Source organism: Piliocolobus tephrosceles, chromosome 6, assembly GCF_002776525.5.
Source record: "Piliocolobus tephrosceles isolate RC106 chromosome 6, ASM277652v3, whole genome shotgun sequence".
In the NCBI taxonomy this organism is placed as follows: Eukaryota; Metazoa; Chordata; class Mammalia; order Primates; family Cercopithecidae; genus Piliocolobus; species Piliocolobus tephrosceles.
The window spans coordinates 38435606-38447845 of NC_045439.1; the positions used below are offsets into that span (position 1 = coordinate 38435606).

The window sequence follows — 12240 nt, forward strand, 5'->3', positions numbered from 1 at the left end:
AAAGAAGGAAAGTAATTTTGTAACTGCTGAGTATGAGACTTTTTTTGGCATACACAAAACCTAAATGGCTCCCCCAGAACAACAGCATGCACAACAATAGAATCAAGGCAGCAAACATGTTCACGAAACAAGGCTACATAAACTAAGGAAAGTGCTAAGTATGAATATGAATATCTAAAAGCTGATAAAGGAATGACTTTTGTTGTTACTATGGTAAAAAATTATTAGCACACAAAAAAGTATGGCTATAAAACAAAAAACAAAGATGTGTATAATTCAATCTCCCTTATATTATAATTATTGCAACCAAGTTATTCATATCAGATCTAGCACCAGAGAAATTATGGGAAAACACCAGGATTAATGAAGAGTGCCCATCTAACATAAATGTTGATAGTCATTACGAAGATCAGGTATGGGATGACTTGCTTCAACTTCTTAGGTATCATTCTGATAACTCCTTTATAGATTCTGTTTTCATGCGATCCTATGGGATGTTGGTGCTTTCTAAATGACACCATGAAAATGAGTTTCAGTGGAGCTACAGTTCTAAAAACAGAGCCTTCCATCAATTTTCATGGCAGATTACATGATATTTAAGATCAACTGACAAATAATCCAAAAAGGGATTTATCTTTTAAAAAATCTCTTAAACACCTACATGGTTACAATGGCTCCAGAAGTGAGACACTTTTTTCCTTTTCCCAGGAATATCCAATTCTCCTGGCAACTAAACTGACCACAGTCAAATTGCACAGATTTTTTTCTCCTACAAACCTGAATATGTACACATTAACCAAAGTGCTCTGCCACTGCTCACAAATATTAAAGTTCAGCTTGCAAGCACAGTCATTTGCATTGATGAAGCCCCAGTTCTAAGCAATATCAGATTAAGCTCATATTCAGATGTACACAGGGCACTGAGAATTACACAGCCAGTTACTTACGAACGACTGCATGTGCTTTTCCATTGCAGTTTTTCTTCCAGCTCTCATAGAAACAAGCACTGCCACAGCCCCTTGATGAGCCAGCAGAGCCCAGTCATCTGGCAACAATGACGGGTATCTGGCGTCTGAGAGGAATATCAACTAAAGATAATGAGAGAATTAAAAAGAAGTAAACACAAGACAATTCTTTTTTCACCCCCTTAGATTCTGCATTTCCACTTGCTTGATTCAGTAATTGCTTTGTTTTGAATGTTGTGTAAATGAATGCTACAGCCGTATGCAATTTTTAAACCACTTTGCTGTGTGTCTCATATGGAGCTCAATAATGTTACTGCTGGCATGAGTGCACCATAAAGCATATGACTCCCTGATGTAACATTTTAAATAAGGATACACTTCTCATCCAATGTGACATTATGCAGGAAAACTTCACTTTGTCACCTGTTTGTCATGAGAACTTGAGAAAACTATATAATCTTTTTTTTTTTTTTTTTTTTTTTTTCAGTCAGAGTCTTGCTCTGTCACCCAGACTGGAGTGCAATGGCATAATCTTGGCTCACTGCAACCTCCACCTCCCAGGTTCAAGTGATTCTCCTGCCTCAGCCTCCCAAGTAATGGGATTACAGGTGCCTGCCACCACGCCCAACTAATTTTTGTATTTTTAGTAGAGATGGGGTTTCACTATGTTGGCCAGGCTGGTCTCAAACTCCTGACCTCATGATCTGCCCACCTTAGCCTCCCAAAGTACTGAGATTACAGGCGTGAGCCACCACACCCAGCCTTACATAATTTCTTTCAACTGTATATATCTCATCATTAAAATAAGAATAAGACAGGTTGTCTTTTTTCTCCTTAATGGCTTGTGAGGCCTATGTATTAATCAAAAATGAACGAAAATAATTCACAAACTCAGTGACATCAAGGAGCTAGTTCGCTGTTTTACTTAACAAAGAATTATTCTATGGCTTCAAAAAATAGAGCCATCACATGAAATATCTAAGTACAAAAACACACTATATTGTACAGATTTTTGTGTGTGTATGGTTGCTAGAAGTTAGAAATCACCCAAAGTCTTCTGAATCTGCCACTCTTTGAATAAGACAGGTACCAATACTATTGCACCTCTATTAGGAATGCAAAGGCTTACAGTAAAATTGGGTGAAACTGCTTACTCAGTCACTCAGCAGCTCTGTGGTAGGAATGGAAAATAGGCTGAACCCACACTGTCGGATGGTACATGAGTCTACCATTTCCTTCTTCCATTTAAGGACATTTCCAAAATGATGGCTCCAATCTTCATATGTGCTTATTATACAATGTGCCACCATTACAAAATTTAATTTTTTAAAAAAATGGGGGAAGAGTTCCATTCCCCTACACATCCATTTGCCAGATGATTTAAATAGCATATCATAGGTCTCTGACACACAGAGAGTCCAGAGAGCTAATGCATCATTTTGGAATACTTAGAGCCTGAAGAAACACAGAGTCAAATCATAGCAGGACCAACAAGGCTTTTTATCCAATATGGATAAATGAAATTCCAAGCAGTTGCTTGTGCACAAAGTCTTTTCAATTAGATTTTTGAAATGCAACCAACAGTTTTTTTATTTGCTTGTTTTTTTTTGTTTGTTTGTTTTTTTTGAGATGGAGTCTCGCTCTGTTGCCCAGGCTGGAGTGCAATGGCGCCATCTCAGCTCACTGCAACCTCTGCCTCCCAGGTTGAAGCAATTCTCCCACCTCAACCTCCTGAGTAGCTGGGACTACCGGCGTGTCCCACTACGCCCAGCTAATTTTTGTATTTTTAGTAGAGATGGGGTTTCACCACGTTGGCCAGACTGCTCTCGAACTCCTGACCTCAAGTGATCCACCTGTCTCGGCCTCCCAAAGTGCTGGGATTACAGGCATGAGCCACTATGCCCGGCCAATATCATCTAACTTTTTAAAAGACTAAGTTCCTGTCCAGGAACTGTCCTGTCTCATGCCTGCAATCTCAACACTTTGGGAGGCCAAGGTGAGAGGATTGCTTGAGCCCAGGAATTCAAGACCAGCTTGGGCAACATAGTGAGATCCTGACTCTACTAAAAATCAAGAAGAAAAGTAGTCAGATGTGGTGGTACACGCCTGTGATCCCAGTTACTCAGGAGGCTAAGGTGGAAGGATCACATGAAAGATTGAGGCTACAGTAAGCCATGATCATGCCACTGTACTCCAGCAGCCCTGGAGGAGACAGCAAGACTCTGTCTCAAAAAAAAAAAGAAAGAAAAAGAAAAGAAAAGATCATTCCTGACATTTATATGGTTAATTTTATTTTTATGGAACAGGCACAGCAAATCCCCTCCCTGGAAACAATCTTACAACAAAGATAAGCTATGCATTTGTGTGTGTGTGTGTGTGTGTGTGTGTGTGTGATTTATACAAAGGAGAGCATATTACACATACCATTCTCATTTTGCTTTATTTAATAAAGCATCTTGATTTTGTTCCATTCTCACTTCTACCAGAACTTCCTCATTCTTTTAACAAGTTGCACAGTATATTCCGTAATATACTGATTCAGTCCCCTATTGATGACAATTAAGTTGTATCCAGTCCTCTGCTATTACAAGTATTGATGCAATAACTATACTTATGTCAGTCATTTTGCTCAAATGAAAAATACAAATGTTGTAGGAAAATTCCTTAAGTGGAATTGCTTAGTCAAAGGATACATGCATTTAAGTTTTGTTTTTTTTTTAATAGATTGGCCTTCACAGAAGTTATATCTATCATTCCACCAAAAAGTATAAAACCAACTGCTTTCTCAAACCCTTTATAGTCAGTTTTGATCAAGCTTCTTTATCTTCAATAATATGATATATCATGTTTTCCATTTAATTTTCATCATGAGTGAAGTTTGATATCTTTTTCTTAAATTTTAAAAGCGCTTGTGCTTACTTTTCTGTGATCTGTTCTTATCCTTTACCCACTGCTGGTCATTGTTTTCTTGTGTATTTGTAGATGCTCTGTATTCAATAGGGAAAATAGTCTTGGTCTGTGATGCATGTGAAATATCTTCTCCAGATTTTCATTTGTCATTTGACTTTGCTTATAATGGATTTTCTTGTTATGCATAAATTGTTTCTTAGTATTTAAAGTTAGTTATTTTATGGCTTCTGGGCTTTATATTATACTTGAAAAGACTTTCTAATGTAGAAATTATCTTAAATAATCTTAGATGTTCCTCCAATATTTTTTTAATTTTATTTTTCACATTTAAATCATTGTTCCACCCAAGGATTTATTTTTAGATAAGGCTTAAGATATAAATTCAACTCCATTTCTTTGCCTAATGATAAGATTTATTGAATGCTTCAATGTTTATTGTGATATGCAACGCCAACATTATCTTATGGGAAATACATATATGTATACATATCTTATACTCCTTCCACATTTATTTTTGGATGTCCGATTTTTTTCCATTTAACTATCTATGCCAGCACCACAGTCTTTAAGTTATTGTAGCTTAATACATTTTACAAAAATTGGTCTAGTCCCACCTCAATGCTCTTCTTTCTCAGAATCTGTCATTATGAATTCTTTTATTTTTGTAAATTTTTTAGTTGAATCACTTGGTTTTTCCAAATATACAATCATATTACTTAGAAGGTATGGTTAATATGCCTCCTTTCTAGCTTTTTTTAAATTTCTAATCTCTTTTTAAGACTCCTTTGTCTAGTGCTACTATAACAACACTAAATGACAGTAGGAATAAAGGTGATCATTGGCATAATAAGTTTATGGAAACGTTTCCGGAAGTCCCTATAAAGCAAGGTGTTGACTTTTTCATTTTTAGGTTAGTAAGGGGGCACTTACCAAGCTAAGAATTGTGGATCCTTAGATCACTTGACTAGGAGATAGAGATGCAGTCATATGGTACAAACCAGGGCTGTTACTCCTCAGCAAGGAGGAATAACACCTCTTAGAAGCGTGGTAAGCAGGTGCCATAAAACAGGTCTACTACAATTTCTCACTGCCTGGAATTATTGGAAAAGTTTCATAAACGCTCTGGCTTTCAGGTTCTTCACTTTTACAATAAAGCTGCTAAAGCCTGGTTGCAAAGCTGTTATAATGATTAGAAATAATATACGTAAAATGCCTGATGCACAAGAGTCACTCAATAAGTGACAGCAGTGTGATTAATCTATGAGATAATAAAAAGTTCTAACTTGAACACACAAGAGAAAAAAATAACTTCCAGGGTGTAAAGACACAATGTCATGAACTCAGGGACACTAACTTCCCTATAACCCATTCCTCCATATTAATTTTTACTTTACATTATACCTCCTCTAAAGAAATTGTTACAGAGAATCACACTCCTAGCAATATGATAGAAGACTAGTACATCACACCTAAAATATAAAATGTCTTTTTAAGCACAGTTCAGCCGGAGAGTAACAGAAATAAATGTAAGCCAGAAACAACTGAAAAAAATAACATTTCTCAGAAGGAAAAAAACTTGGGAGGATTCTTTCCTGAGAGCAGCTGACAATCCTTAATGAACTAGAGCCTGGGTTCTAAATGGGCACATGGCAAGAGAGTTGGGAGGACAGCAGACAGAGCCCAGGCCCAAGCAGGATAAGAGATTAAATGAGGACCTTTACTTAAAGCTGAGACTCCCAGACTCCCAAAGGGTGACCCCCTCAGTGGGCAAACTAAGAAAAAAACCCACCTTGAAGCAGGAGACCTGCCCTTCTCAGATGTGGCTCTGGATATAGCAGGAAAAAAAAGGGCAGGGAGCAAGGGTCTTCTCCATTCATTCATTTTTTCATTCAGTGAATATGTATCGAGGGCCTGTTTTTGCCAGGCACCTTTCCAGGCACTGGGTAACAAAGATCTCTGCCCTAATGAGAATTTCTATCTAAAACCTGGCTAATGTGATTTAGGGCTAGAAACTTAAACCACTTATATGGCCTAAAAACCTGCAGCTTAGAAATTAACATCAAGAACCGCAGCCTGGACAACATGGTGAGACCCTGTCTCTACAAAAAAACTGGAAAAATTAGTTGAGTATGGTGGCACCTGCCTACAGTCTCAGCTATGTGGACAACATGGTGAGACCGTCTCTACAAAAAAATTAGAAAAATTAGTCGAGTATGGTGGCACGTGCTTGCACTTGGGAGACTGAGATGGAAGGATTACCTGAGCCCAGGGAGGTCAGGCTGCAGTGAGCAATGATCGCACAGCTGCACTCCAGCCTGGGTGACAGAGTGAGACCCCGTCTCAAAAAAAAAAAAAAAAGAACTGGTTTGGTGGTTCCCCTGCATCTGAAGTGTTCACAAGCATCTGATGGGAGCAAATAGGAATCTTCCCTTGAAGAACATGCTTTAAACACTGGCCTCAAAGAATTTTAAAAGATAAAGTTCCTGAAATGAACGAACACACACATACACACACACATGCAAATAACATACACATGAGCTATTGTAAATGAGGATCAAGTCAAATGAGAAATCATAATGAAAATTTTAAAATATTTTGAACCAAATGTGAAAGCATTATAAAAATATCCACAGAGCTCAGAATACACCTGCACCACGGCTATGGACAGATGTGTTATCCTCACAACTCCTCTGTGCCCAAGCATATCTTACCCTTCTTCTCATTGCTGCAATCTGCATAAATTTGGTACACAGGTTACAAAAAATCCAATAAATAAAAGAAATATTTGACAAGACAGTGACGGAGACAAAGATTTTTTGGAATTACATTCAGAGTCTATGGCTCTTTCTTCCTTTTTGTTGGGGAGGGGACAGGCACACTTCCTTTAAATGTCCTCATTAGGAACTGTCACAGGTTGGAAGAGCATAAGGAGTCATGACAACTAAATGCAATGTGGGATGCTGGATTAGATTCTGAAGCAGAAAAAGGATATTAGTGGGGAAAATTGGAGAAATTTAAATGATGTCTACAGATTACCAAATAGTATTTTATTGGTACTAATTTCCTGATTTTGGTAACTGCAATATACTTATGTTAGATATTAACATTAGAGGGAGCTGGCTGAAGGATATATGGAAACTACTATTTTGTCTAGTGTTTTGTGATACAGATTTTTTATAACTTTTTTTCAAAATAAAAAGGAAATAAATATCCTTGTTGATGGCAAATTGTTATTTTTTAAATTATAGAACTGATTTTGAAAAGAAAAACATGCAGAACAAAGGTTAGTGAAAAGGTCAGTAATCTATTTGGGTAATAAATTTCTTTGCAGGGGAGGGGTTGATTTAAAAAATATGGTGTGACTTTAAGTCAATGTGAGACTGTTTTCTTTTACAGTCCATAAATGGCTTCTAACAACAATTCAAAAGGACGAGTTCTAAAAATATTTCTTGCAATGACAGCATCGTTGGATTAGTGTAAAGAGTGGCTACATTGAAGAATAGCACTCATTTAAACAGTGTACCTTATGGTATATTTATTTTTTAAAATCACTCCTCATTACCTTGTGGTCACACCTCAGGGTGTTAAGGCAATTTCTGGGCACTCAGTAAGTAAAAGAAAAGTTAATTGAATGCAATAATTTGTCATGTCTCCCTCTGCTTTCTAATGCAAGAGTCTAGGTTATTTTTAATCTCTTTTACTATGGAAGATATTCTAATTGTACCTTTTTGATATTTTGAGCAAATTTACTACTTTTTAGCAGAAATTTGCTATTCTAATGAGAGGGAAAGGAAAGTCCTCCCAAAACACAGAACAAACAGCCTACAGGCAGTGTATGGCCACCAAAGTGAGCTCTCCAGGGTCATATCTTTTCGGTCCCATGGTATATTCTATCTAGACCAATACTGAGCAGCCACCAGACATATTCACCAATCTGTTGATCATGATAATTGCAACATTTAATTGAGAATTTATAATCCAGGATCTTGTCCTTCAGTTATTAAGTTGAGATATTCATACATTGAAATTTGTGCTGGAAGGCCTTTGTGTCTCATAATCAAAAAATAAAAAAAAAAAAAACTATACGAATATATATAAACAATTACCCAAATAGGCACCATGATCAAGTCTATAACAAAACAGAAGTATTTTATTTCTTTATTTCCCTAATGCAGCAGCATGCCCTAGGATATAGACTAGACCCAAGTCATAGAATAAATGTTTTAATGTCTCTTCCTTTCTGCCACTTAATTTGCCTATATTTTACCTGTCTTGCTTAATAAAACACGTGTAATAACATTGTTACCTTCCAAGGGACTTACGTAAATTAATGAATATGGCTGTAAAACATTTTGTAAACATGAAGTATTACATAAATACTTAAGAATTCTTTGAATGTGCTCATTATATTGCTCATTTTGAACCTTAATATTTACTTATAACTCTACATTTGAGATTTCCCCAAGGAAGAAATTCCAACTTTTCTTGCCTGTAGCTTTATATACTTTTCTTTATATAAGCAAAGTCCAATTCAATAGGACACAGAACTAGGAATAAACACGACTAACCAAAAACCAGGCACTCTAAGCCTGCAAATATAGCTAATCACATTCATTCAGCATTTACACTGCGAAATTACAACAGAAATGTAGTAATTTACAGAAAAGCAGTAAAACTTAAAAGTTCACAATATAATGTCATGACTGTCAAATTCTCTGCTTCAACAGAAGACCATATTTTCTCAATAATCAAAGGGCAGAATCCTATGAAAGCTGAAAAAAATTTTATATCTGAGCAAGATTTGAGTAATTTAGCTTCTATTGCTCTGATTTTATACATTTTTTGAATTAATCACTTCAAATCATGCTACTCATGCTTTACATAGTCAGTCTGAAACCATTACCAACTTGAAAACCTAGTTTCATACTAAAAATTACTAAGATGATTAAACGAGATGGTACATAAAATATTCTTCACAGATGTTATGTATAAACACTGAAGAAATAATACTTACACAAATAATATGAAATTAATAATTAACTCCGGCAGATGATCTCACATCCAATAAAAATGAAATATTAACAACTTGGGAAATATTATTAATAATACCTCTATGTGTACATTAAACCCATGACAATGAAACACAACTTGATAACTATTTGGGCCATTTTTGATAATAAGAAACTTATCACAATGAGAGTAACAAGATTAAGAAAACAAATATTCTTGCTGTAACAATTTTAGTAAGTTTTATATATTATAAAATATAACACAGAAACCATCATATGTAACTGCACAAATTTAATGACAAAATGCTGCATATATCCCTCAAAAACTTCAATTGAAAGACAATCACACAAGACAATAAAAACACCATTCAATGGTAAAATATCAGATAATGGGTCAGTATAAAACAAATGATTTTCTAATAATGTAATGTGGAACCATTTCAATTATGTGCCAGAAAATAATCCAACTTCACGTTAATCCATTCAGATACAAAACAAAAAATATATATAATCTGGTACCAATCACATTGTTCAGTGAGGCTGAAGGGTTGGCTATGGCTCAGGACTAGAAGGCTGTCACTAGCAATGATTACGTATTTATAATAAAATAAGAAAACAAGCAGGATACCACAACTCCTCGGGCACTGTTGAGTTCACACAGGAGAAAAACCATATATATGTATTCAGTGTGGAAAATTCTCACCAAAAGATTAAGTCTTCTTTCATCCCAGAAAATATTCATACTAGAGAGAAACTCTGTACTGAATGTTGGTGGGCCTTCTGACAGATATCAGAGTTGCCTACTCATCAGAAGATTCATACTTCAGAGAAACCTCATGAATGCAGCATCTGTGAGAAGCCTTTTGCTAAGAAATCACATCTTCAACTACGTCACTAAATTCATACAGGAGAGAAACCTAGTTCATATATGAACTAATTGTGAGGAAGCCTTCAAATGTCAAATATGAAGAAACCCAGAATGCTCATACTTAAGATAAAGTCTGTCAGTGCAGTGACTGTGATAAGGGCTCCATTCAGTTACCCTGGTATCCAGATAATCAGTTCTGAGTATGCATCAGAGCATTCATATATGGAAAAAAAAAAACTTATTTGTTTCCTGAAAGTCATAAAGCCTTCTCACAGTAACTGGACCTAATCATAAAGCAGAGAATTCATGTTGCAGAGATCATATGAATATGCTGCATATGGGAAAGCCTTCAACCAGATTGTACTGTGAGAACTCATTCCCAAGAGAACTTGTAGGAATGCCTGGTATCAGGGAACCTTTCCTTATTTGCACCAGCCTCATTAAGTATCACATTTACGTTGAGAGTTTAATGCATGAGGAAGAGCCTTCTTGTAGAACATACTAAAATGTGCATTTCTTTAAATATTAGTGACTTTATGATTTCCAATTTATAATTCTTCATCTATGAACTACTTGTTCAAAACTCTTAGCTATTTTTCTTATGACTTGTTTTAATGGGTAAAATTCTTAATAATTATGGATATTAGACACTGTTACTATGCATGGTGAAAATTATATTATAGCTTTCATTATAGTGTCTTTTACAATAGGGACAATATTGATTAAGCTGCAAGAATTCTTTTCCTGCAGGAAAGCCAAAAGCAGCTGATGTAAATTCTAGTAAGAATTAATTTTAAAAAATCAATAAACCAACTTAGCATTTTTAAACATAAATATGCTATTGTACTCAGCATCTATAAAATATTTTCAGGCAAAAATTAGACATGATAGGTCAAAATCTTACAAGTTCAGAGAACTTTAAGACAGCCAAACTTAAGAGCATGTTTTTGTAATTTAGGGAAAACACTGTCTAATTATATAAAGTAAATTTTCTATGTAGCAAGTTTATTTAATTTGTAAAGAAACAATGATGACATGTCCACTACACGTGGACTATATTCTTAATACCTTTATAGTGAAGCCTCACTAACTGGGTGTTAATTGCACTAGCTCAAAAAGCATCTAGCAGGTATTGCTTTGTATGACCAAAGAAGACTATCTTCTGGAGCTGGTGAGCTTGCTGCCACTTTTCCCTCTGAATTCAGCTCAGATAAAACCAGCTGGGGGCACAGCTGCAGCCCAGCTGCCAACTTTGATTTCCTATGGCTGCACTAAAAACAATCACCCCAGAGTGATCACATGATAATTAAATCTGAATTACTACAGCTGAGGCTCACAATATTAAAAATTAAAATTTGCTAAGAATTCTGAAAGACTATCTGCATAAAGAATTAGATTTGTGACTGTGTCATCATGTATCTCTATGCACATTCTGTCATCTATCTTAGTCCAGGGAGCTAGGCACCCTATGAATCAAGTGATTCCTAACTTCAGCCATAGGAGAGACTGTAAATTTGTATTCTAAATCATGAAAAAATTGAGAAGATGTGGAGAAGATGGCAAGCAAGATCTCAAAGGAGGACAGTTGAGATTGAACCTCAATGAATTATGGAAGACCATTGTTAAATAGGGCTGAAAACATAAAAATTCAATGGAAGGAGAGACTCCAGAGACGAAATCTCAATGAGTGCAATGTTATACTAGGACTCCTAATTCTGAACGCTAACTGAATTTCCTATGTGAGGTTATACTGTGACTAAGTTATGCTTCCATAGTAAAGCTCCAAGGGCTTTTAAAAATTCCTTTAAAGGCAATTCCATGTAATAACACCATACCTACTGCTGGAGGGCCTGGCAGAGATCCTACTATGAGCTAGCCTCTTGCACGAGAGTTAGAAGATTGCAGAGTAAAGGTTTTTGGAGGATAAGCCATGGGAACACATGGCCAAACAACAAGCAATGAGGTCTAGGGGAGCAGAGAGGAACATCGCACAAGTAACGTAACTTCAGTGCCTGGAAAGCACAAAGTACAATCACAAATCAAAGGCTTAATAATGTAATACTTATCACTGCAGGTGACCATCTGCTTTGAGTCTGTTATGGGATGTAATTGCTCCCTTCTTGCTGACAGCCATTTCAGGAGACCCAGGTGGCACTTCTGGCAACCTGCCCAAGACGGTCCTTTTCCTTTGTATTTTGGCAGGAACAGAGAGGTACTGGACAAAGGAAGTAGTTTGGTAAACATTACTGGATTTTCAGTTTACCAAAACCAAAGTACGTAGTATGGTATTGTAGTGGGGTTGTGTTGTATTTACTTCTCAGGAAAGAAAGAATTGCCACACATTCAATATGTGAAAGAAAGCCTTGAAAGCAGATACCTACTTACCAAAAGCAAATAATTTAAGATGGATGAACTGAAAAGACATGTAACAGCACAACCACATGAGAGCTTTTGTGTGTATAAATTTGCTTGCTTTTAAAACCACTGA

General features: G+C 36.1%; 1 protein-coding gene across 9 annotated transcripts in view; it reads right to left on the reverse strand.

Annotated features, from left to right (window-relative positions):
• RAD51B (RAD51 paralog B) overlaps positions 1-12240 on the reverse strand; it is a 776005-nt gene that overhangs the window by 499350 nt on the left and 264415 nt on the right. Inside the window, exon 10 of one of the 9 annotated variants that reach the window (XM_023182549.1) lies at positions 11815-11967. The exons of the other annotated variants lie outside the window; for them this stretch is intronic. Coding sequence (XP_023038317.1) covers positions 11818-11967 — 150 coding nt within the window. The 3' untranslated portion in view covers positions 11815-11817. Of the gene's footprint in view, positions 1-11814; positions 11968-12240 lie in introns of those variants that run through there. 9 annotated transcript variants of the gene reach the window in all.